Raw genomic sequence first — 25,787 nt, forward strand, 5'->3', positions numbered from 1 at the left:
TATCAGAACTACACAGTGAGACCTTTTCTCAAAAGATAAATTTGGCTCTGATTCGGCATGTGCTCCTGCATCCCTAGGAATTCACTCAGGAAACTGAGGTGAGAGAGTCAGAAGCATTAAGGAAGCCTGGAATATTGCAAGAATCCACCTTACAAATCCAAACTCGAGTTCTATGCTAGGGTGTAGCTCAGTGATATAACACTTCCCTAGCATGTGCAGGGTCCAGGGTTCAGTACCCAGAACTTCCAGAAAATAAATAAAAGTGTATACACCCATATAACAAAAGATATTGGGGTGCTGATTCCCGCCTCACCCTTTTCCAATGGTGAGTCCCAGAATTAATGTTTCAGTTTGTAAAAACTAGGTTTTGAGGTAAAGTCTATAAAAAAGTGTTCCATGTTTTTGCTCATAAGAGCTTCTGTATGATTGTTTTTTATTAAAGTGTGACATCATCTGGGCAAAGACAAAATTGCTATTAATATTTGATGAAAAACTTTAATTTTTTTTAAAGATTTATTTTCATTTTCAATTGTTTATGCATGGGTTTCTGTAAGCTGCTCACAGTGCTAGAGGACCCAGAGCTAGAGTGACGGGGTTCTTGACCACTCCATGTTTATTCTAGAAACTAAACTTGGGTTCTCTGAGAGAGCAGGAAGCGCTCTTGACTTTGAGCCATCTTTCCAGTCTTTTTTTTTTTTTTTTTTTTTTTTCCTTCGAGGCAGGGTTTCTGTGTAACAACCCTGGCTGTCCTGGAACTAGCTCTTGTAGACTAGACTGGCCTCGAACCCACAAAGATTGCCTGCCTCTGCTTCCCAAGTGCTGGGATTAAAGGCATGTGTCACCACTGCCTGACTAGGACTTTGTAATCTTAATCACAAATCTGAAATATAGTATTGAATATTTTTCAGGTATATAAATAGATAAGTCTAACCTAAAGAATTAGAAAAATGTGAAGTTAATCACAGGTGTGTGTATAGGTATGGATGCATTATTAAAGGAAGTATCTGGGCCGACAAGATGGTTCAGTGTAAAAGGCTGACCTCTAAGCTTGGAACCTGATTTCAATTCCTAGAAGCCATCTGGTGGAAAGAGAGAACCAACTCCTGTAGTTTGTCTTCTGACCTCCACATGCACACGGTAGCATAAGTTAATAAGTTAATAAAAAAGAAATGTTGGTGTCACTGATAGAATTCAGTAACAAGGAGTGTGCAGGATTGCCCCGTGCTCAGTGCTCACTACTGCCCTGATGACCTGAGTCCCATCACTGGCACCACAGAGTGGAGGGAGAAAGCTGACTCCTACACACGCCATGGTGTGTGTGCCGCTTCACATCACCACAGACAAACGGTGAAATATGCGTCAAAAAGTACATTCTATGATCCTTTTTTGTTTTGTTTTTCAAGACAGGGTTTCTCTGTAGCTTTGGAGCCTGTCCTGGAACTAGCTCTTGTAGATCAGGCTGGCCTTGGACTCAGAGATCCACCTGCCTCTGCCTCCCGAGTGCTGGGATTAAAGGTGTGCGCCACCACCGCCCGGCTCTATGATCTTTTGACTGTCCATTTTGGTTATTATTGGAGACATTCTTTGGGGGAAATCGACATTTCTAGTTAATAATTGAAATTTAATGACAGTTACCTGGGAAATGTCAATGTGTTACAAATGTGTAAACAGTGTCACTAGTATAGTTAAAACATTGTTTTTCTTTCTTTCTCTCTTTCTTTCTTTCTTTCTTTCTTTGTTTTGTTTGTTTCCTTGAGACAGGCTTTCTCTGTGTAGCCCTGGCTATCCAGGAACATGTTTGAACTTGCCTTGAACTCATGGAGATCCAGCTGCCTCTGCCTCCTGAATGCTGGGATCAAAGGTGTGCACCACCACTTCAGGTTTCTTTTTCTTTTTTTTTATTAGCATGTGTTAGTTATACATAATGGGTTTCATTCTAAGATTTTTGTACATGTATATAGTACGTCTTTATGTTTGCCTTTTTTTCCCTGAGGCAGGGTTTTGCTATGTAGTCTGGGCTGACTTTCAGCTTAAGGTCCTCCTAGCTCAGCCTTCTGAATGCTGGGATTACAGGTATGCATAACCATGCTTGTTAATGTTAGCTTGTTAAAAGTACATGAGTTATGTATGTGGGCACACAGTGTAATTTTCTTAAAAAGTGTTTATTTTTATTTATGTGGGTGAGTGTATTTTCTTGCATGTCTATGCATCACCTGCATGCCTGGTCCCTGAGCAGCCCAGATGAAAACATTGGACCATCTGGAACTGGAGTGGCAGATGATTGTGCGCAGCTCTGAGGGTCCTGGGAACTGAACTGGGATCCTCTGGGAGAGCAGCAAATGCCCTTAACTGCTAAGCTCTCCAGCCCCTGTATTGTAATTTAAAAAAATTATATTTAGGTATTTTAATTACCTTTTTATTGAATTTGAATATTGTCTTAAAATGTACTTTGATACTTTTATCAGAATGTGTAGGTGATTGAATGTTTCTATTTGATTTGATTTAATTTTTTGTTTGTTTTTGAGATAAGAGTTTCCCTGTGTAAACCTGGCTGTCCTGCAACTCTTGTGGACCAGGCTGGCCTCAAACCCAAAGATCCACCTGCCTCTGCCTTCTGAGTGCTGGGACTAAAGGTGTGGGCCACGTCGCCACACCTGAATACTTCTATTTGAAGTAGAAGTATGACGTGAAACTGGATGTTGTAGCTCACATCTTTAATCCCAGCACTCGGGGCAGAGGCAAGTAGATCTCTGTGAGATTGAGGTCAGCCTGTTCTGCTTAGTGAGTTCCAGGACAGCCAGGGCTTTGTAGAAATACCCTGTCTCAACAAAACTAAGAAAGAAATAAAAAATAAGGATAATGTGGACTGTGATATATAATAAACATATATTATTTAGGATACTGAAATTTCAAATTCTTCATTTAGGGAGATAGCAGTAATGAAGCATATACTTTTCATCTTTATCTCAATACTTTTGCTTGGTTTTTAAGTAAATCTGGATGTAAATAAATACAAGATTGGTGCTTTTAATTACATTATTAATCTTCATTATTATGCCTTTATAGTTTATACACTGATAACATTTCTGAAAACATTGCAGGAATTGCTTTTCTCTTCTGTCCTGACTCGACACTGTAGATAAGGTTCAGGTAGATTGTATCTCTTCATTTAATCTTGTGACCAGGGAAACTTCCAGTCCTTGTTGAACTGAGGTGGTTGCTCACTCTAGCTGAAAGGAGAAGTGCTCTTTGTTAGTTATATTGTAAACAGAGGGTTTTTTCCCTAGGAAAGCCAGTGGATGGGGGCTTGAACAAAAAGCCTGAGATGCCGTCGTCATGTGGTTGTGCATGCCACTCGAAGAGTTTTCCTTACAGTGGCACGGACATAGGCACTTCACCTCACTTCCATAGTCCAAGCACACCGCCAGAGAGAAACGGCCCCTCATCACCCTGCCAAGGTAAACTGTATTCTGCTTGTGTCGGTTGCAATCTGTGTTGGCTCCTTCCTTAGTTATTACTACATTGTCTGAAATGTGTGTCTGTGTTCCCTGTGTGTGCCTGATGGCCTCAAAGGCCCTGCGACTGGAGTTTCAGTCCCCCTGGAATTTTTTATTTAATTACATTTATCTTGTGTAGGGTGCGGGGAAGGAGAGAGAGAGAGAGAAAGAGAGAGAGCGAGAGAGGGAGAGAGAGAGAGAGCGCGGGTGTGTGTGCCACAGCACTAGGGTGGTTGCCAGAAGCCAGCTCGCTGGTGACAGTTCGCTCCTTCCACCATGTGGGTCCAGCTCAGGTTACATGTCTCGGGCACACATGCATTTATGCACTGAACCTCTCTGAAATCCTTTAAATTGAATTTATTTATTTTTGGTGCTGGTGATGGAACTTCAAGCTTCATGCATGTCAAGGAATGTGCTTTGAACTGAACACTGTGCCCCTAATGGAATAATTTTACCATAACATTAACTGCTCAGAACCTTTTGAGCTTTTTCATTTGTGTTCTCACTTTAATTACTGAGGTATTTTGCTGGGTTAAACCCCGCCCCCCCCCCCATTTTTCTTTTCTCTGTGTTGTCTTCTGTCACTGTTGATGAACTTAGCTTCTTTATGGAAGCAGAATTACATATGTGGTCTTATATCTGTCTTTTACTTGGTATTGCATTGTTGAGAATCTATTGCTTTTATTCTTTCTTCTGTATATTATTTTCCTGTATTAAAATATATAACATAAATATATAATACAAATATAATATAAAAGCAAATAAATATATATCAGGATGTAGTCATCTATTCTACTGTTGTCAGATAATTGAGTTGTTTCCACTTTAATAAGACAGAGACTTGCTTGTTTGTCTGAATACAAATAGACACCTTCTGTTGTATACATACTTAGTGATGGGATGGTTATAGCATGTACATCAGCTGTGGTAGACCATGCCAACAGTTTTCCGTTTTGTGCTCCTCACTCTAGTCTCCCTCAATAATGCAGGCACACCTTACTTCATTATACTCTGTGTGGATGCTGCATTCTTTTCAGATCAAAAGTCTGTGCTAACTCTTTACTGAACAAATTTGTTGATGCCATTTTTTTTCTTAAAAGCATGATTGTTATATTTTTTTTATCAATTAGCTATTTTTTAAAATAAAGCATTTGAAAATTAAGTTTCACTTTTTTTCAGATAGTAATATTGCATAGTTAATAGGTTTAGTAGACACAGTATAAATATAACTTGCTATGCAACAGGAAGCAAAAAAATTCATGTGACTCATGCCCTGTTAGCTTTATTGAGATAGTGTGGAACAAAACTCACAACATGAGGTGTGTGCTTGTGGGCAGAGGTTTTCAACACTTTTATCTCCTTATGTTTCCAGTTGTTTTAAATTTGAACCATTCTTGCATGTTTGGTATTCTCATTGATGTTTTATTTTATCTTGTTTATAGTGCTATGGATTGAACCTAGGGCCACCCCCACTCCCAGCCTGGAGTTTTAATTGATTGTATGTCATGACTAATGAACAGTTTACATGTTTATTGTTTCTTGAATATCACCTGTAGTGATTGCCTGTTTAAATAGGTTTGTCTTTTGTACTGATTTCTGAGAGTTGTCTCTTTCATTTTCCCCACCCTTCTTTATTTCTTCATAAATTTTGGAGATATCTAACTTCTTTGTAATTATGTGCCTTAACAATTCAACCTCTTTGGTGAACTTGCAAGCTCCTACACTGTGGAGAACAGAAGATAAGGAGCCAGAGAGATGGCTCCTGCAGACTTGGGCTTGAATCCTAGCACCCACGTGGTGACTCACAACCTTGCATAACCTCCAGTTCAGGGGAATCCCACACCCTCTTCTGGCCTCTACAGGCACTGCATGCATGTGGTACATATGCATATATGCAGACAAAATGCTCATACCCATAATGCTTAAATAAATGAAACTCTAAAAAAAAAAGACTAGGGACTACACCAAAAAACAATAATGTAGTTTAGAAAATTAGCCTGACATGTACTAAGTAAGAATAACTGTTGTGAGGAGGGCCGCTTGTTGGTTCTCGGCGGCTCAGCCCCGAAATAATCACACAGAAACCATACTATTTATATCACTGCTTGGCCCATTAGCTCTAGCTTCTTATTGGCTAACTCTTACATCTTAATTTAACCCATCTCCATTAATCTGTGCATCACCACAAGGTTGTGGCCTACCAGCAAAGTTTCAGCATATCTGTCTCCCACGGTGGCTCCATGGCTTCTCTCTGACTGTGCCTCCTTTCTCCCAACATTCAGTTTTCCCCACCTAGCTCTGTTCCCCTATAGCTCTGCTATAGGCCCAAAGCAGTTCCTTTATTAACCAATGATATTCACAGAATACAGAGGAGAATCCCACAAATAGCCTCAATACAGGACAATAAACATCATATTATAGTATATAAAGAAAATTTCTATCTTTAAAATTTTTGTTTTTTAGTGGCTTTTATGGGGAAAGGCTTCTGGATCATGGAAGATCTGGGACTTTGATCCCTGTTGTTGAACATTATTAAAATCATTATTTTTTTAAAAAGCTATTCCTATTCTGGGCCCAGCAAGAACATTCGTTTGTTAAAATGTTTGCTGTGCAAGCATTAGGATCTGAGTTCGATTCCCCAGCACCCACTTAAAAATCTTGAGTGTGGGCTGGAGAGGTGGTTCAGAGGTTAAGAGCAAGTACTGCTCTTTCGGGAGACCAGAGTTCAGTTTATCCTCTGTGGGCACCTACATTCATGTGCATGTACACAATTGAAAATAGTAAAATATCTTTTAAAAAAAAATCTGTGCTCAATGGTGTACATCTAACTCGAGCATTGAGGAGTTGAAGACAGGAACCCTGGACCTTCGCTGTTAATCAGCTTTGCCAATCAGTGAGCTCCAGGTTCAGTGAGGGACATTGTATCAAGGAAAAAAAAAGTGGAGACTCGATTGACTTCTGGCTTCCATGAATATGCACATATGTGTACCTGCACACGTGTGTATGCACACATGGGTATCCACATGCGTGAACACACATTCTTCCATTAAATACACACCAAACATGGCATAGATTCCATTTTGTGTTTATAGGCTCACATTTGTTGTACCTGCTTCATAGATCTTTCTGCCCTGTAAGTAAGTAGTTTGTAATTCTTTCCAGTTAGGGCATTGTTTCACTTTCATTGATTTTCATGCTGTCTGGTCATTGTGTGGTCTTAGTGTAAGATTAAAGGTTAAAGGGATTCAGGCCACAGAAGTGGAGAGAACTGTGTAGAGGAACAGAGGAAGGTCGTACCTTTAAAAAGGTACATAGTATCATGTGGTGGTAAGGGCAGGGAAGAGATGGCCCTCCCCCATCAACACCTGAGCCACATGGGAGAGCTGGCCCTGAGGTCAGAAGGGTGGGAGAGCTGCCCCTGCCCACCACCAGCTGCAACACTTAGGAGAACAGACCCTGCACCTTGCCTGAGCGGCACAATAGAGCCAACCCCATTGGCAGAGGTGAGCCAGCCCTGATATTGTGAACATGGAAGAGCTGTTCCCATTACTCACCTGCCATGTGGTGACTTGGGTGGAAGAGAGATGTGTTTTTGTTCTCATCATCCCTGCCCCCATCAATGCCAGAGGCAGGTGGGAGATCTGACCTAGGACCATGAAAGCGCAAGAACTTCCTCATCCCCTGCCCCCATCACTGCCAAAGCAATGCAGGAGAGCTGATCCTGGTGGTGAGGACAAGGAAGAGCTGCTAGGCTGACCAACCCTGTAACTACTTGGGTCCATAACCAGGGTTATGTGTTGGCCCATTCCAATATCCACCCTATCTGTGGATCTGCTGGAGCAGGTGAAGGGGCCGGTCCTGCACGACCCAAACCTTCGGGATCTCCACAACACAGGGCAACAGCAGGATAACTAAGAGGAGTTCCAGTGAGGGCCCAGCATCATTAGTGTAGCAGAAACCAAGGGCCTCAAACCAGACCAATGACTCTGCAGTGAACACTTGCAGGTAAAGACACAGGGACAGAAGGGTTCACTGTGTGACTCATTGTGTCACATGACAGCTTTCATGATGAGATCCTCCCCCCATTTTTTTCTTTTCTTTTTTCCTCTTAAATTTTCTTGGAGGCACTGCAAGGGCAGAGGGCAGATATGCAGGGATGGGAAATGAATGGGATCAGGATGTATGATGCGAACGACACAGATTAAATAAAAAGAGTTAAAATAAAAGATATTGGAAATGAGAAAATGCCAATCAAAGTAAAGTCATTCGTGTAGTTGGTGTAAAATAAAGTAAATTTAATGAAATACAGAGATTATTTCATGAGGTTATATTTAAAATAAATGTGTTGTGCATGATCCGAGGTGGAAGAATATTTCAGTGGCAAATAATGTCTCTGTTATTTATTCTTGCCTCACATAATCCCTGGAATTGCCTATGATTACAATTAATAAAGCACTTTAATAAGTAATAATTAAAAAAGAAAAGGTACATAGGAAATGATGAAACCAATATATAGGATAGCGAGAAAATAGTGGTATAGACATTGAGGAAAAGGAAATGTTTGCCATGTTTCCAGAAATCAGGATGCTGTGTTTGTCAGTATTGGAATTATCCTTAAGGATTTTGAAGTAAAATGGCAAATATGTTGCACCTAAGAGCTACAAATTATTAACTTTGTAATACTGAGCATTTCTTTAAAGTTCATTTTTTAGGAATAATTTTTATAATTTAGGAGTTGAGAGGTTTTTGATGGTTGTAAGAGTGAGCTTTCAGGGTTGTGAGGTTAAAACATAAATCTTATTCTGTGAACATAATGAAGCTCAGTAGGAAAGAAACATTAAGGTTTTCATAGTAATGAAATAACATTTATTGAGTCTTGAAGGACTCAATTTGCATATTTTGTCAAGATACTTTGTATTAGAGATTGAACTTAAATTAAAGCAGCTCACATGCCAGGCAACTTTTGCTCTCCCAAGTGAGCCATACTCCCAGCCCTGACAGTTGTATTCCTTAAACTGTATAATAGAGTATGGCCATAAATCACGAGGCTAGGAGAAAAACAAATTGGGTGTTTCATGCTAAATTTATGTTTCTTGAAATGCTTTTGTATTTATGGCAAAAATAAATAGGGTGATAAAAAGTTTTCAAAAAAAAAAAACCTTGCTGGATGTCTTGGTGTATATTTTTAATTTTAGAGGCAGAGGCAGGTGGATTTCTTTGAGTTTGAGGCTAGTCTGATCTACACAGTGAATTCCAGGCCAGCCTTGGCTATGTAGTGAGACATTATCTCAATCAGTCAATGGAAAAAAAAATCATAGGTTTTAAATTGTATTATGAAATTTATAGTAATAAGTCTTGGTTTTCTTCTAAAAGATGCATAGAGGGCTGGAGAGATGGCTCAGCGGTTAAGAGCATTGCCTGCTCTTCCAAAGGTCCTGAGTTCAATTCCCAGCAACCACATGGTGGCTCACAACCATCTGTAATGAGGTCTGGTGCCCTCTTCTGGCCTTCAGGCACACACGCAGGAAGAATATTGTATACATAATAAATAAATAAATAAATAATTTAAAAAAAATAAAAGATGCATAGAATAAATTATTTATTATATTTTTGTTATAAGTATACCATACTTATTGTAAAATTACTTTTTACAATAAGACTCTCCTGAAAAAACTACTCTGGCTGCAAAGTTATCTGCCAAGAAACAGGCATCCACGCACCGAGGTGAAGATGATGATTTTCAAATAGAGAAGAAAAGAATCCGCCCCTTAGAGACCGCACAGCAGGTAAGCAGTTTATTGGCTGTTAAGATTATCTAGCTACCTAGTCAGGGCTAGCTGCACAGGAAGTTGGTGGCACTGGTAGAGAATAGTTAGTTGTGTCATAGCTACAAAGTGAATGGTCATTTTCATTTTACAAAGGAAGTTGTTAGTGTAGCAGTCTGTCCGCACTGCTGTAAAGCAGCTGCATGGTGTTTCTCATGCATGAAGAATTTGGGAGGAAAGTATTTGCTTAAGGCGTATCCTAAACATATAGCCACTTTATAATCTTCCGGAATTATTAATTTAAAAAGTGTTAATATAATTCATTGCATAAAGTAATGGGTTTTATGATGACATTTTTATGCATGGTTATTACATGTTTTGAACATAATGACACTCTTCCATCGTCTGCCCCCCTCCCCCACTGGTCTTTTTTTCCCAAACAGCTTATCTTTGGCTTTCTCATCTGATTTTATTTTATTTATTTATTTATTTATTTATTTTGAATTTTCGAGACAGGGTTTCTCCGTAGCTTTTGGTTCCTGTCCTGGAACTAGCTCTTGTAGACCAGGCTTGATTTTTTTTTAAAATTAAACTAGATCTTGCATATGAGAGAGTTAAAAATGCAGGTGCCTTATGACTCTTCGTGCCATTCTTGTACAGGGGCCATATTATTTTATATTGATTGTTAAAGTCTTAATATCTATGGTGTTGAAGAATATTGTACTTAAACTTTTATTTTAGTTTTGTTTATTTAATTTTATGTGTGTGAATGTTTTGCCTGCATGTGTGTATGTGCACCGTGTGCGTGCCTGGTGCCAGCAGAGGTCAGCCGAGGTTATTAGCTCTCCAGGAACGGGACTTATGGATGCTTCTGAACCACCATGTGGGTGCTGGGAACTGAATCTACATCCTTTGCAAGAGCAACAAGTGCTCTTAACTGCTAAGCTGTCCCTCCGGCCCTATTACTGTACTTTTAAAACTCTTCAATGCTTTTTACCCAATAATAGCATTTTCTTTTGCTTCAAATACCTTTCACACTATAGATTATAGTGGCATTTCAATTGTAATTTAATAAATAAAGCTTGCCTGAAGATCAGAGAGTAAAACAGAACTACTGGTCAGTTTTACAGACCAGGCCATGGTAACAAACACCTTTAATCCCAATAGCCACACCAGTTTCCATAGAAACTGGGCGGTGCATGCCTTCAATCCAGTGGTGCATGCCTTTAATCCCAGCCCTAGAGAGGATTAAAAAACAGGAGGAAACAGTTCTCAAACAGTCTCAATCTGAGATTCCTGGAGGCTGGATCACCAATTTCAGACTGAGGTCCAGGTAGGAGCCAGTGACTGGCTGCTTTGCTTTTCGGGTCTTCAGGTTGGACACCAATTTTTCTCTCTGAGTTTTTATTAATTGTGTTTCAGTAGATAATATTGGTTTGATAATGTAAGTATAGTGACAAAGTTTACTCTTATCTATTGGGGGTTAATGTTGTTTTAGTGGTGTTTTTGGTGTTGGTGTATGTTCATGGCGAGTCTTGAACCCCTGTCCTCCAGCATGCTAAGCAAATACTCTGTCCCGCTGAGTTTATAGTCCACTCACTTATTCTGAGACCGGATTTTGCTGAGTTGCCCAGGCTGGTTTTAGATCTGTGATCTTTCCTTGGCTTTCTGCATAGCTGAGATTGCAAGCATGCAGCACCCATATGCCTGGCTACTTACTGAGTTTTTAAGATCAATACATGATAAGACATGCATAGTTCTAATACTTATTTAAAGACTTGAATTACCAGTTACTTCATATGGAATATACTTTTCGTAGAGGAACACAGTCTTCTTGAAATTTATGCCACAAAGATAGGGGGATTGGGAATTTAATACATTTAGTTATAAATATAGACGAGGGATTATTAATTAACATTTCACTTTTATGTAGATAATTGAGTACTTTCAGATGGATATGCTTAAATTGCTTGTATCTAGTTTTGCATAGTTTAAATATCTACCAACACCTTCTAGAATTAAACCTTGTTTTTAGAAGTACAATAAACTAACTTATTTTTTTGTAATAGTACCAATTATAAATGAAGCTGGAATATAGAATGTGGCTTAATTATTAATGTATTTTCCAGTTAGGTATGTGGTTTGGCTTTGCTGTAATGCTAATTTATTGTCTACATGGTGTGCCAATTTTATTGGAAGATCATTGCAATACAGTAATTTGTTTTTAAGTAATTTTTCTGCGTTAATACTTGATTAGGATCCAAGAGTTGTTACTGTATGTTCTCTTTGACTTAAATGGTGTCATGAGCTTTTTATTTGTGTTAGGTTTTTGTTGTTGTTTGTTTTTTTTATTTTTGGTTTTTCAAGACAGGGTTTCTCTGTGTATTTCTGGCTGTCCTGGAACTCATCTGTAGACCAGGCTGGTCTCAAACTCATAGAGATCCGCCTGCCTCTGCCTCCCCGAGTGCTGGGATTAAAGGCGTGCACCACCACTGCCCAGCTTTGTGTTGGTTTTTAATATATTATTATTATTAATTAGAAATAGCCTTTTGAAGGAAGAAGAGAGAAGATAGAAAAATCCACAATCAAGCTTTTCTTTATCTGATTCTGTGTTTGTAGATGAGAAAACGTCATTGTTTGGAAAAGGACGTCCAGCATTTGGATGCACGAGCAGCCCCGGAAAAGAGAGTAAAACCCGGATCTCCTGTAGGAAAGACAAGCTCCTCTTTCCAAAATGTACGTGTTATGCCTTTGCTTAGTTTAAAGAAGGAAAATAGGGAGTTTTCTAAATCTAAATCCATTTGAAAGTAGAGAAAGAGTAGCATGATTTGAATGATAGAAGAGCTCAAATTCCTAAACAATCCGACTGTATTTGTGCTCACTAACGTGAGAGACGGTAAACCCTTTTCTCCCTATCTCAGTTTCTCCTTTAGAAAGTGATCAGAGGCCGGGCGGTGGTGGCGCACGCCTTTAATCCCAGCACTCGGGAGGCAGAGGCAGGCGGATCTCTGTGAGTTCGAGACCAGCCTGGTCTACAAGAGCTAGTTCCAGGACAGGCTCCAAAACCACAGAGAAACCCTGTCTCGAAAAACCAAAAAAAAAAAAAAAAAAAAAAAAAGAAAGTGATCAGAGAGCAGCACTAAAGGGGTTTCTGAAAGTTCTTTTTGTTGCTGTTGTTTTCTAAGACTTTTTAAAAAATATTTCTCTTTGTGTGTGTGTGTGGTGTGTATGTGTGTACATACGTGGTTGCTGGAGGCCAGTGTCAGGTATCTTTTTCTATTGCTCCCAATTAAAAAAGAAATACATTTTTTAACTATTCATTGTGTGGGAGCACACATATACTGCTGGAGAATGTGGAGGTTCTCTTATTATGTGGAGTCCCAAGATTGGACTCAGGGAGGTGTCAGATCTCTTAGAGTTGCAGATAGTTGTGAGCCACCATGTGGGTCCTGGGAAGAGTAGCCAGGGCTCTTAACCACTGAGCTGTCTCTTCATCTGTTTTATTTATTCCCTCCTCCTTCTCCTCCTCCTCTTCTTTTTATATTTTTATTTTTTTCTCTAACTTAATTCTTTTTCTTTTCCTACATTCTTCTCTGGAATCCACAAGCCCACTTAGGGGCATGCACACCTGCACATTCATGTATATACATCACATACAAAATATACAGTAGATACATGTACACTCAAAAGGAATAGATACTGGAATCAGGCTGCCTACATGATCAATTTTTATATAATGTCTCCTGGGATTCTCTTCTTTGTCCCTAGATTTGACTTTTTTTTGTTTTTCATATAGGTGAGAATATATTGGTTTTTTTATTTCCTGTTTGTGGTTTATTCCACTTTGTGTAACATCCTCCAGGTTCATCCATATTGCAACTAGCAGTATCTCTGGCTTTAAAGGATAAATACTGTCCCCTTTTTGTGTGTGTGTGTGCCGAGAGTTTCTTTGTCTACTAATGTATTGATCAACAAATCTATTTCTTTCTTCGTATTGGAGTTCAAAATGCTCTAGAATGTCTTAAATGCTAGGCAAGTGCTCTACCACTGATCTAAGCACAGCCTCTGCTGTATCTGGCCTTGAAGAGGCGGATTTAAGCACAACTTTTATTTGCACACACGCATACACACACACACACACACACATTTTATTTCTTTTTAAACTCTTGGTACAAGTACCTAACTTTCCTACTTGCTAAATATAGATACAACTGTATCTATATTCACAAGGCGGGTATGAGGATTAAATTGTTGCAGAGATGTTAGTATATTTTAGAGTGTAAGTGGTACAGAGTTGAAGAAATAGTAGCACCAGTGTGCATGTTGAATAACCATTATCTGAAATGCTTAGGGTTAGAATTGTAAGGGATTTTAACATTTTCTTCAGATTGTAAACTGTTTCTTTATATAGTTGAATATTTTTTCTGTCTGAAATGCTTGGTACTAAAGGTGCTTCACGTCTTTTAGTTTTCCAGATTTTGGAATTTTACATAGATTTTCTGTGATGAGCGGTCTTGGTAATGAGACCCAAGTCTAAGCTTGAAAACAGTTTCATGTACATGGTATAATACACATAGCTTAACTGTAAATGTCTGTATTTCTAGTGTGGGATTTTTTGGCAGTGACATACAACATGAGCTCTGGTGTGGGGTTTACCACATTTAGTGCTGTGTCAGTGCTAATAAAAATGCAAAGATAATATGCTTGTCTTCTGATATTTGCTCATTTTTGAGTTTGCAATAGAAAGCATAATTGCATAAAGTAGTTTTTAATGTATTTTCTAAATGGCTGGGCAAAAAATGCCACAAAAAACTTTTTAAAAAATTACTTAATTTTAGGTATATGAATGCCCTATCTACTTGTATGTCTATGCACCACATGTATAATGCAGAAAAGGGCATTAGATCCTCTGGAACTATAGTTAACAGATGGTTGTGAGCCACCATGTAGGTGCTGGGAGCCCAAGTTCCCCTGGAAGAACAACTACTGCTCTTAAGTGCTGAGCCATCTTTCCATCCCAGTGCCATAAATTCATAAGTTAAAATAATATGTATTTTTTTACTTCTTAACAGACAGTAGAATAAGTAATTACAAATGAAACAAGCATTATAAAATATGTCATCATAGTGAATGTGCTGATTGCATGGGACATTAAGGCATAGAAAGTTGGTTCCATTGTTTTCTTAAAAGCAGGTTAAACTTAAACAGGCCAAGTCACAGCAGGACAGTGGTACAGACTATTAAATGATCTCAAGGAGGTTTATTAACTTCAGTGTAAGGTCTGACAGTTCAGTCTTTGGGGGTCAAATAAAAATATATCACTACAGGTAAGAGGAAGAGGAAAGAAAATAGTCAATACCTTCTGATTTTTTGTTTGTTTGTTTTTGATTTTGAGACAGGGTTTCTTGGTTTAACAGCCCTGGCTGTCCTGGAACTCACTTTTTTAGAGGAGGCTAGCCTTGAACTCACAGAGATCCGCCTGCCTCTGCCTCCCAAGTGCTGGGATTAAAGGCGTGCACCACCGTCCAGCACTTTTTGTTTTTAAAATTACAGTTTGTTACCCACATCTGGTTCACTTTCTGAATGCTGTAGATTGACCTTTTCTTAAAGCAAACTAAACATAGATTTATTTTTAAAGATGTGTTTATGTGTGTGTGTGTGTGGTGTCTCTCTGTGTGTGCACATTTATACTGGTACCTGTAAAATACAGAAGAGGATGTAAGATCCCCTAGAGTTGGAGTTACAGGTGGTTGTAAACTGCCCCATGGGTGCTGGGAACTGAAATCAGGTCCTCTGGAAGATCAGCAAGTGCTCTTAATGTCTTAGCCATCTCCATCCCTGCATGTAGATTTTAAAAAACAGTGAGAAAGAACTCCTAAGAGTGGGAATGGTTCCAAGTTGCTTTTGTTGTTTTTAATTCTTTTATGCATATGAGTGTTTTGTCTGCATTTTTGTATGTTCACCACCTTGTGCATTGCCCGTAGGGGTGGGAAAAGGGTGTCATCTGGTCCCCTGAAACCGAAATTACAGTCATCTGTGAGCTGCCATGTGGGTGCTGGGAATCTAACGTGGATCCTCTGGAAGATCCAGTACTTTTGACTGCTGGTCCATCTCTACGGTCCCTATTCTTTTCTTTTTAATTGTCCTTTTGTTTTGTTTGTTTGAGACAGGTCTCACGCATCTCAGGCTGGCCTTCAACTTCTTCTGTAACCTAACAATGACCTTGAACTTCTGCCTGCCTCTAACTTCTGAGTACTGGTATTACTGCTTTTAGAGTCCTTTTCTTATAATAATTCATATATTAGCAATCTAGTGAATCATCAGTCTTCGCATGATTAGAATTTTGTCAAGAGAAGCATTGGGTTTGGGGTAATATAATAATAGTCTAATACTGCTTTGTTCCAGAATTCTTAATCATTTTCTTAGTAATTGGTTTATGTTTTTAAGTAAACCTTTATAATGAGTGAGGTATCACTATGTTTTATTCTTATTCCAGTGTTTATTTATTAAAGAAATGATAGCATTAAATACATTAATAATAGTAATTCTATTTGACTCAGTGTAGCAAGTTGCAGAAGCAGCTTTTTGTCCAGCATGTAGGAAAGACTTAGTTCCAGCAGAGTGCGCTGTTGACCTTTGTCAAAAGCTGCTGCCCAGGAGCCTTGGGGCTTCTTCCCCCACCCCCACCCCTTTCTTTTTCCTTTACCTTTGGCCCCTCTCTTTCTTCCCTTCTTCCCTATGTCTCTGTCTTTCTGTTTCTGCTTAAAAGGATCTCATGAGAAAATGATCAGTTTTCTTCCAAAGTGTTTTTTGGGTCATTTTCTCAATTTTAATTTACTTTTATTTAAAACGACTAGTTAGCTGTATTGTAACTACATATATATGGTGATGCTTATTTGTATGATGATGTTTATTGTGTGATAGGACACTTTTTAAAAGTAGTTTAGGAATGCTAATTCGCTTGGAAAATATAGATTCCTGTGAGTGAATTTTTATTGTCAAATTAATTAATTTTTCTTTGTGCTTAGTTTCAAAATAAGGCAAAAGCATTTGACTTAGTTATATCATTCTTATGGGGAAGATTGTTCCCCAATCCTACAAGAGAAAACTGAGGTACAGGCTTAAGGAACTTGTGCATCTCACGAGGCTGTTGAGTAGAGAGGCTGGGTTGAATGGTTCCATTCCTCCAGAGTTCATTTCTGTGCAGTTCTTTGTAAGTATAGCTTCAATGTAGTTTCTCACTCAGCGTCCTTTCTTTACAGTGCTTTCGAAAGCCTACCATCATGTGCATGTTCATCCTGCCGTGTTTGTCTCATTGGCAGGTTGTTTATGAGAGCAAGTACAATGCCTGTTTTCCACATTTTTATACCCGCCAGCATCTAGCACAGAGCCTCTACTTGGTGGAATAAATGAGTTTTTTAAAAGGCCTAAGTTAAAGAAATGCATGATTCTCTATTTTTAGCTTGTGACTTTTGGTCAAATCCTTATACGTAAGGGGTATAATAGTATTGTAGTACTAGAAGTAAATACATTTTGTTTTAACTTTTGTGTATTAGCATACTCAAGGAAGATACCAAGCAACGAGTTTCAGGAGTTAGGAAGTAAGTTGATAAGTAATATAAATAAAAAATTAGGAACAACTTTTGACTTCTGTAGCTACCAGAGGGACAGGTTGATAGATAATATTATAACTAGTTGAAACCTAATATGGGAACAGAATTTTAAAACCTTTGCCAGTCGCTTACATACAGGAGCTGATTTCTGAAGGAATTATAATAATATGCTAATAGTTTTTTTGGAATCCCTGCTTGTACCAAATAATTTATGTCTTTTTTCATTTGATGTTAATTTCCGCACTGTGAAGAAAATAGAGCAGCTGTTAATCTGATAGTTGAGAAAAGTGAAGCCCCAAGATACTGGATAAAAGGCTGGAGGGATGGCTTAGAGGTTAGAGAACTTGCTGCTTTTGCAGAGGGCCCAGGTTCAGTTTCTAGCTCCCATGTTGGTGGCTCACAATTGACAGCCACTCCAGTTCCAGGGGATTCAAGGCTCCCTTCTGGTCTTTCAGGGCACCTACACACCTGTGGTGAACATACATACAGGTATATATACACATACACATAATTTTAAAAGATACTAAATTTGACCATGGTCAGGTAAATGGTGAAGTCATGATTATAAAATTTAGTTTTGAAATATAGATTCATGGATTATAAATGAGGATAAGGGAAAGAAAAATAAGGAGAAATTTTTGTTATTAACTAATGCTTAAAATATGTAAGAGATAATAGATTTTATTAGTTAATATGCCTGACATTAAAATACTTTTAGCTAGATTGGCTTAGGTCTATAATTTTACCATTCAGGAGGCCCAGGGAGTAGGATTGTGAATTCAAGGCCATCCTGGGGACTCCATAGTTAGTTTGATGCTGCCAGTCTGGTGATACCCTATATAGAATAAAATAGAAGAGAACAAGATTGAATCAGCTGGTCTTTAGTAGTCAGTCTGTGAATCAGAGAGACATGATCACAGTGCACGTGTTTTATGTGTATGGGTGCTTCGTCTGCATGTGACTGTGCACTACATGTGCACGGTGCCCACAGAAGCAGGAAGAGAGTGTCAGATCCCCAGGACTGGAGTTACAGTTGAGTGTGAGTTACCATGTGGGCACTAGAGATAGAACCAGGGTCCTCTGGAAGAACCATCTCCAGCCCCTAGAGGACAACTTTGTGAGGTCAGTTTCCCGTTCCACTTTTCTCTGGGTTCTGGGAATTAAGCTGAGGTTGCCAGGCTGCACAACAAATGCCTTTAACTGCTGAGCCATCTCTGGACCTAGATTTGATGTTTATTTAAAAGAAAAAAACTTGTGGCTGTCTTTTTTTTTTCTAGACAACATCTTGCTATGCATCCTGAGCTGCCTTTGAGCTCTTGACTTTCCTGCTCCAGCCTTCTGGGTGATTGTTATAGGTATACCCTCCCATGGTTGGCTTAAACTCAGTTTTTTTGTTTGTTTGTTTGTTTGTTTTTCGAGACAGGGTTTCTCTGTGGCTTTGGAGCCTGTCCTAGAACTAGCTCTGTAGACCAGGCTGGTCTCGAACTCCCAGAGATCCGCCTGCCTCTGCCTCCCGAGTGCTGGGATTAAATGCGTGCACCACCACCGCCTGACTTAAACTCAGTTTTTAAAAGAAATGGTAAGTAATAACTGTGTTTAAAAGAAATGATAAGTAATAACTGTTCTTTAAAAAAAAATCTATCAGTGTAAGCAGAGTAAAAACAAGATGTTCTCCTTAGTGCTTCTGTTCGGCTTTGCCTTCCTGCAGATAAACACCATAGACTCTTGAGACTCGTTCCAGGTCCTTTCCTTTAAATTTACAGCACATTTGGTTTTCATAGTTTTATTTCTATATTTAAACTCTTTTATGTCTGTCTGTCTGTCTGTCTGTCTGTCTGTCTATCTATCTATCTATCTATCTTTGAGACAGGTTTGCTCTGTGTGGCCTTGGCTGTCTTGAGACTCTCTTTAACCGATGCTGGCTTCAAACTCTTAGAGATCTGCCTGTTTCTGCCTTCCAAATGCTAGGATTAAAGGCATACACTCTCATGCCTGGCGTGTTTTTTTTGTTTTTTTTGTTTTTTTTGTTTTTTTTAAAGAAAGGGTCTCACTGGGCATTGGCTGACCTGTAATTTAGTACATAGAACAGGGTGACCTTGAATCAGAGATCTTTCCACCTCTGCTTCCCAAGTGCTGGGACTAAAGGTGTATGCCTCCAAACCCTACCTGAACTAATTTTTTTATTTTTAATTTTGTATGTACCCACATGCCTGTTTGGTAATATGTACATAAGTGCAGGTGCCCAAGGAAGAAGAGAGTGTTGTATCCCCTGGAGCTGAAGTTCCAGGCAGTTGTAAGCCTCCTGATGTGGGTGCTGGGAAACAAACTTGGATCCTCTGCAAGAGCCGTATGTATTCTTAACTGTTGAGTTGTTTGTCTAGTCCCTGAATTTTGTTGGAGCATTAGTCTAATCAATCTTATCAATAAAAACCAGGAGCCAGATATCGGGTAAAACCTGGGAGATCAGAGAACCAGGAGCAGCTGCCAGTTGCTTCTTATCGGTCTCCTTCCTACATCCAAAAACTGGCAGCTGCTCTTGGTTCTCTGATCTTCCAGGCTTTATACCGATAACTAGCTCTTGGCTTTTATTGATTAAGATTAATTATATTAATGCTTCATTTTGTCTATTTTTTAATTTTTTCTTATATCTATTTATGTTTTTGTGTGTTGTACTTAACTTAGACATTTTAATTTTGTATTTTTAATGATATTCTCTTCCTTCCTTCCTTCCTTCCTTCCTTCCTCTTAGCAGATCTTGGCTCACTTTATTTGTATAAACAGCATAGGCACTGATCACCTGTAAATGGGGTATAGGTGAGTCGCACCCGTCCATTTGCCTTTACATTGGCAGATAGGACCCTTTTCTATGGGGCCTTCACAGGGACCTGGGCACCTTTGGGACTAGAGCTGTGGCCTTGGCTTTGGTTTGAACCTTGGGATTTCGTTGGTAGAACCTACAGCCCTTGGCTATGTAACTTTGAATCAACTTCCCAAGCTTGTGGGGAGCAATGAAAGCAAGGTGACTGAGTTTGAGTGCTGGGCCCTTTGGCACCTTGGGCATCGCAAGGGCTTTGATGGCCCTGCTCCTGCACTCATTGCCTTCTCACTCTTTGCCTGCGTCTTCTGCTTCCTGTCAAAACGCATGTTCCTCAGGAACTAGGGTCAACCCCTTGAAGAGATTAGAGTCTTTGTGACTGGGGTTTCTTGATGCCGGTTCTTTGCCATTTTGGGGATTGGTTGTGTGTGGTGTGGTTCTTGGACTTATCCATGTCTGCACAGTAATCTGTGCGTTCTGAAATGCCTGGGACCAGAAGACAACATTTTCTCCCCTGAATATCAAAGCAATATCTATTTATTAAAGAAAACTTGGAAACCATCAAAACATATGAGTAAGTCATTAGCCTTAGTCCTATTCAGCTATCCCTTCTGTCCCCCCTGATGTTTTGCCTACTTTTACAGATGTGTAGTTGTATGCATGTGTATGAACATATGCATAATTGCCCATTGCCGTGTAACAAACTAAACATTTATTTAGCTTACTTTTGGAGTCTGCATTTTGGCTGACCTCAGTTGTGCGTGTTTTCTGCTAATGTTGCCTGGCCTCTGTCTATGATCAGTGGTAGGTCAGGAAATCAGCCCTGGTTTAAGGAGTTCATTGTTGGTTGTCTAGGATGCTAGTGTGGGTAGCTGTCATTCTCTAGGCTTACCTACTCAGTGGTCACAGGCTTCAAGGGGAGCAAGAGAGCAAACCACAGGTGCAAGTGATTTCTGAGTCTCTGTCGGGTTTGCTAATGTTGCAGTCCCCAAATGCAAGTCATAAGAACATATATAAGGCGTGGAGTTTTTTTGTCTTCGTGAAAAGAGTTGAGTAATACTGAGAAAGCACCAGGAATTTGTAGCTATATTTGCATTTTAGTCTGTATTATATGTATGCTTTTATCATAAAATTTATAGTTTATAGCTTTTTATTATTTGATATAGTGTAGTCATAGTAAAGACTTAAAATTCAAATTTTTGCTTGCTTATTTTGACACATGCATTTTGGCGTTTTCTCTTTTGTATGGGTTTATGGCTGTGACGTGATGGCTTATTGGGCTAATTATACTGATGCCCGTTGTTATAAAGAATTTTTTCTTTTTGTTTGTGTGTGTATGTGTTGGAATAGTTTACATTCATCTCGACATCTGTTACACTTTGGTCTTTCGCGGCAGAGTTGAGGGCCAGACTTGCTGCCACACCTCATACTGGTACTTAGGGCACCCTGACACATGCTGCGACTCTATCTCAATCAAAGGACAACAGAGCAAAAGGAGTTGAGTAGCGTCTACAGCCCATAAAACCCAAAGTATTTGTTCTATTGCCACCTGGCCACCTCTTCCAGTCTGTTTCAGTCTTAGTAATTGAAACCAAAAGTTACTGGCTTCACAGAGATCTGCCTGATTCTGCCTCGTGAGTACAGGGATAAAAAGGTGTGTGCTACCAAATGTGGCAAGGTAAATATTTTTTTTAAGGTTTAATTTTCATTTTCATTTATCTGTATGTTTGTATGCCAAATGTGGGTGCTAGGAATCAAGCTTGTGTCCTCTGGAAGAGCAGAAAGCAATGACAACGGTTGAGTCACCTCTCTAGTCCCAAATGTCAATTTTTGCAAAACCCCTAGGGAAAGACCAAAGGCCAATATCCAGGATGAGGAAGGACTTTCTCTTGATCGCAAAGGCTGCTCTTGGCTGGAGAATGAATGTACTTTGACTACAACATTCAGAAAGACTCTTTGTCATTTTGTGTTGAGACTTTATGGTCATACACCACTCACCACTTACGACAAAGATGCTTGGGTTGGCTGTCCTTCAAACCCTTTAAGGTACCTGAGAATGGCAGTATTAGTCACCTTGGATGAGTGTGCCCTTCTTATGGCCAATGATTTTGACAGACATTTTGGAGCAATCTTGTCTGACTTACTGCCTCAGTGACCCAGAAGACAAATGAATGTGTGTGAGTTAAAGACCAGGCACTGACAAGAAAGCCAAACCAAACCACAGATGTACTCTGTGTGTTGGCAGGGCTAAGCATCTGAGGGAACATGACTGCCTCCTCCTCTATCTCTTCAGCTAGCATACATTTTTTCCATGGATGTCCACGTTACACCGAACAAGACGCCCACAAAGGATAGCAAACTGGTATTGGGTTGGGTGGTGCACAAATGCAGACTCCTCCTGAGATCCTGCGTCAGGCCGAGAGCCCGAGTGCATTACTCACTGTGTTCTGCACTTATGTAGCGTAATTATTTGTTATTGGAAATGTCTAGAAGATTCTGCAGCTATTCCTGTCAGTCCCAGTGATTAGAAAAAGAGGAAACATTTATATTTACAGCACAAGGGCCGAAGCTGTCAGAGAGTAGACAGTGGAAAATGGTCTTAGAACGACCTGAGAAGAAACAGAAAGAGACTTGAAATTCCAGGCTGGAAGTGAACAGCAGAAGTTAAATACAGAAAAGCACTCCAGAAAATGATTGTGCAGATCTTGGTCGTGAATTAAAGTTCTCTGTCTCTGTTAGAGTGGACACACACCGCTCTGTGGTATGCTGACGGTGAAAGAAGCAACAATGTGCTCACAAACATCAGCACTGAAAAGACAGTATTCAGTAGGCTGGCTGTAGCAACTTAAGGAAAAACAAGATGTTAACATTTCAAAGTTTTGCCTGGTCTACAAGAGCTAGTTCCAGGACAGGCTCCAAAACCACAGAGAAACCCTGTCTCGAAAAACAAAACAAAACAAAAAAAAAAACAAAAAAAAAAAAAAAAACATTTCAAAGTTTTGTGATAAATGCATCTGCTGAGCATCTTTTTTTTTTTTTTTCTTTTTTGGTTTTTCGAGACAGGGTTTCTCTGTGGCTTTGGAGCCTGTCCTGGAACTAGCTCTGTAGACCAGGCAGGTCTCAGACTCACAGAGATCCGCCTGCCTCTGCCTCCCGAGTGCTGGGATTAAAGGCGTGCGCCACCATCGTCCGGCCTGAGCATCATTTTTGATGATTAAAATTTGACACCAGAACAAATCTATAACTGCCGATGACCCTGTTTTGATGTTGTGACCCAAATTATGTTGATTTATAGCTGATGAGGTAGCCGTACAGGGACCAAGAGTGCCCAGGACAACTCTGCTGGGCTGTGCTGACTCACTTGCTGTGACAGGCAGCAGCCTATGTCTACACTGTTTAAAGGAGTGAGTTTCTTCCCAGTCTGTCATTACAACAGAAAGACACAGATCATCAAGGACGCTTTCACATCTTATCCCAGTGGTTTGTGCTCCTTGTAGGGAAGCTGGCTTGGATAACAACTGTGACTATTTCAGTTAATTAAAATTCGCTTAGTTATGCTAATTATTTTTTAAGTGCACAATGTTCTCATCTGGCTAATGGAAAATACATTGAATAGTCAGATGTTGGACCATCCATCATTAGAGAAGATTCTGTTGGGGAAGGCACTGTGTTAGAGGTTTGTGTGTGGATGATAAGTAATTTTCAATGGTCATGATAGAAACAAAATAGTTTTGTGTGTTGTGTGTATGTACACATGTACACCTGCAGATATGTGTGCATGCGTGTGTCATTTGTTTTATGTCATCTGCCTTGATTATTGAGACAGGGTGTCTCCGTTATCCTGGTGCTCTCAGATTAGGCCAGGCTGGCTAGGGAACCCTAGGAATCCTCTTTGCCTCAATCCAGAACTGGGATTCTGTGTACACTCTCACCATGTCCATCTTTATCATGTGGATTCTAGGGACCAGACTCAGGTCCTCACTCTCAAAAATTACTTTGTATAAATTCTGTTGATAGCATTTTGGTCTGAGTGTGCAAGATGACTTTATAGCATAGTATTGTTCTCTTATTTAATTTAAAAAGTTTCATTGAAGTTTGAAAAGTACCAGAATAGGGGTGTGAGAGATGGCTTAGCAGTTAAGAGCACTTTGCTATTCTCAGCACCCACATGAGGCTTATAACTGCCTGTAACTTTAGTTCTAGGAGATCTGCTGTCCGCTTCTGTTCTCTGCAGGCTCCTGCATGTGTGTTGTGTACATACAAACATGCAGGCAAAACATTCATACACAGAAAAATTATAATATTGAAATATAAAGTAGAAAATAAAAAGCACTTCTAGTCTTGAGGGGCGGTATTTTTAAATTATAATATTGAAATATAAAGTAGAAAATAAAAAGCACTTCTAGTCTTGAGGGGCGGTATTTTTAAATATTTTTGAAATGTATACAGCTGTGCATGTCAAATGTACAGTTGGATCAATTTCTACAAACTAAATGCACACAGGTCTTTTTATCATTATTTCTCTGTTCCTGTGTTCTTTCTTGTGCCTTATTTGAATCTTCCTGTACTTTGGTAGGTATTGAGCATGTCTAGTCTGTGCTAAGCAAGATCTGATCTACACCCTAACGTTGATTGTTGACTTTAGAACCAAGGTGACTCAGAATGACATTTCTTATATCAGGAGGCATATGAAACAAATTTATTTTACCGTTGTTTTTGTATTGTGTTGAGGTAGGGTCTCTGTAGTCTAGGCTTGTCTAGAACAGGCTGGCTTCAGACTTACTCTTCCTGTGTTAGAAGTGTGAACATGGGGGCTGGAGAGATGGCTCAGTGGTTAAGAGCACCGGCTGCTCTTCCAGAGGTCCTGAGTTCAATTCCCAGCAACCACATGGTGGCTCACAACCATCTGTAATGAGATCTGGCGCCCTTTTCCGGCGTGTGGGCATACACGGAGGCAGAATGTTGTATACATAATAAATAAATAAATCTTTAAAAAAAAAAAAGTGTGAACATGAGCGCCCGGCTTGTTTCAGCACTGTTGATGCTGGGTTAACCACTTGTCCAAAGCTTTTGTAATTGGTGGTTAATCCCTGGGTGACTTCTTTGGTTTTTTTGAGATAGGGTTTCTCTGTTTAACAGCCCTAGCTGGCTGTCTTGAAACTAGCTCTTGGAGACCAGGCTGGCCTCAAACTCACAGAGATCCGCCTGCCTCTGCCTCCCAGTCCTGGGATTAAAGGCGTGCATCACCACTGCCCAGCCCCTGGGTGACTTTTTAAAAATATTTGTTTATTTCAAAACAGGATCTCACTATGTATGCATGGCTGACCTAGAACTCACAGTCTTCTGTCTACCTCTGCCTCCCAGGTGCTGGAATTAAAGTCATGTGCCATTACATGTGACTATTTCATGTGTATATATGTGTGATTGCAAGTATGTATGTGCACTAGGTGTGTGCTGGTGTCCGAGGAGGCCAGAAGAGGATGTCAGATACCTTGGAACTGGAATCATAAATGGTTGTAAGCCACTCAGTGTGGTTCTAGGAACCAAACTTGGGTCCTCTGCAAGATCAGCAAGTGCATCCTGCTCTTCCCTAGCTGCTGATCCATCTTTCCAATCCTGTAGTGATCTTTGAGACTATGTGATTATTTTATTTCCCCAACAGCTTTTCATTCAATGATTTTGTTGTTGTTGTTGGTGGTGGGGTTGTTTAGTTTTGACACAGAGTTTTACTCTATAGCCCTGAATGTCCTGGATCTCACTTTATAGTCTAGGCTGGCCTCTAACTCACAGGAATATTCCTGCCTCTGCCTCCCAAGTGCTGGGTTTACAGGCATGGGCCACTATGCCATCTCACCCAATATTTTAACATTAGTTTAGGCCGCTTGCCTCAGTCCCTTCATCAGTTGTGAGAGTTGCAAAATGGTGAGTTTAGAAACTTACCCCACTTAAAATATGTGGCAGTCCTCTGTAAAGAAAAAATTTTCATTTTCTTTTTAGATAAGATCTAATGTATTCAGCCTAGCCTCAAATTCCTGATCATCCTGCTTTTAATTCCCTAGTGCTGGGAGTATAGGTGTGAACTGCCATGCCTGGCTTT

At 39.7% G+C, this 25,787-nt stretch overlaps 1 protein-coding gene across 2 annotated transcripts in view; it reads left to right on the top strand.

Moving 5' to 3' along the window:
- Positions 1–25,787, top strand: part of Brip1 (BRCA1 interacting helicase 1) — a 126,093-nt gene that overhangs the window by 10,221 nt on the left and 90,085 nt on the right. For both annotated transcript variants that reach the window (XM_041665562.1, XM_041665563.1), the window contains 3 exons: positions 3,288–3,458; positions 9,156–9,283; positions 11,882–11,998. In XM_041665562.1, the coding sequence (XP_041521496.1) occupies positions 3,288–3,458; positions 9,156–9,283; positions 11,882–11,998 (416 nt within the window). The remainder of the gene's footprint in view (positions 1–3,287; positions 3,459–9,155; positions 9,284–11,881; positions 11,999–25,787) is intronic.

The sequence above is a fragment of the Microtus oregoni genome, unplaced genomic scaffold (assembly GCF_018167655.1).
Source record: "Microtus oregoni isolate MIOR12 unplaced genomic scaffold, Mior012 000015F_ref0000493, whole genome shotgun sequence".
Taxonomy (NCBI): Eukaryota; Metazoa; Chordata; class Mammalia; order Rodentia; family Cricetidae; genus Microtus; species Microtus oregoni.